This window comes from Dysidea avara, chromosome 9, assembly GCF_963678975.1.
Source record: "Dysidea avara chromosome 9, odDysAvar1.4, whole genome shotgun sequence".
Classification (NCBI taxonomy): Eukaryota; Metazoa; Porifera; class Demospongiae; order Dictyoceratida; family Dysideidae; genus Dysidea; species Dysidea avara.
The window spans coordinates 15,958,506-15,959,594 of record NC_089280.1 but is presented as its reverse complement, the minus strand read 5'-3'; the positions used below and the strand labels follow the sequence as shown (position 1 = coordinate 15,959,594).

At 37.0% G+C, this 1,089-nt stretch overlaps 1 protein-coding gene across 1 annotated transcript; it reads left to right on the top strand.

Moving 5' to 3' along the window:
- On the top strand, nucleotides 1-1,089 carry LOC136267299 (uncharacterized). The gene is made up of 4 exons (XM_066062393.1): nucleotides 1-134; nucleotides 187-465; nucleotides 577-897; nucleotides 951-1,089. Exons 1-4 carry the CDS (start codon nucleotides 83-85, stop codon nucleotides 1,004-1,006), a joined length of 708 nt encoding a protein of 235 aa, XP_065918465.1. The 5' UTR covers nucleotides 1-82; the 3' UTR covers nucleotides 1,007-1,089.

Genomic DNA, 1,089 nt, shown 5'->3' with positions numbered 1-1,089 from the left:
CTATAAAGGGAGCCGGCTTATTTACACTTTAAGCCAGTGTATGATCATCTGATGTCAATATACAATATAAATCACTGGGATCATGACAACAGTTTGTGTGCTGATGTTAGTTACAATGTCACTCTGTTTTATAGGTGAGAAGTCACAAGCAATAGTTATAGTTATAATGTATGTGTTGTTTAATAGTTTCAGGAAATATTGTAGAGCTGCACATTTCATCCACTATTTATGCTGGAGAAGCAGTCAGTGGAAGCTGTATTTTCATTGGTAAACATAAGCCAGCATATATGCGAATCTCAGAAAAAGACCCAAACTGTTCAATTGAGGGAAGTGCTGTATCACACAAACACTTACAACCCTCACACTACATCAACAACTTCATTATCACTTGTTTAAAAAGTGATGTTACCTTTGACTTGAACTGCTACACTAATACAAGGGCAAGGACAACTAAAACAATTCAAGGTATGTAATATAAAATTCCCCATACTCTGATTAGTATAGGATTTTAACACTAATGTTATACACGTAGCTGCTTTTACATAATGTAACATATGCATGTTTATTCTCACGCAGTGACATCCAAACCAAAGATAGTCAGTCCCCCACTCAATGCTACTGTTACTAGACCTGGTCTACCCATCACTTTGTCATGTGAAGTGGATGGTGATCCAAATCAATACTGGGTGGGATGGTTTTATAAAAGTTCTATCATCCAAAATGGAGATGATGATCACTCTTTTTCTGTGTCTCCCAGCTTCAGGTCACTACAAGGCACCACTCACCACCTCACTGTCCACTCTGTGAAACATGATGGTAAATATCAGTGTCTAGTGTTCACAATAAGAGATGGAAGTGCTGTAGATCAACTAACCCATCAAGTGACTATCAGTAAAGGTACACAGTTGGCCTTTATGTAAATGTATGTCATTGTTGTTATCATCCTACAGGAGACAGTGAAAAATCGTCATTGTTGTATGCTCTGTCTGGATTTTTCTCTGGATGAAAAACTCCTTCATACATGAACTTAGTTGTATTGTATACTTATGTAGTATTGCATATGTACATACATCATCAATATGCTCTGTG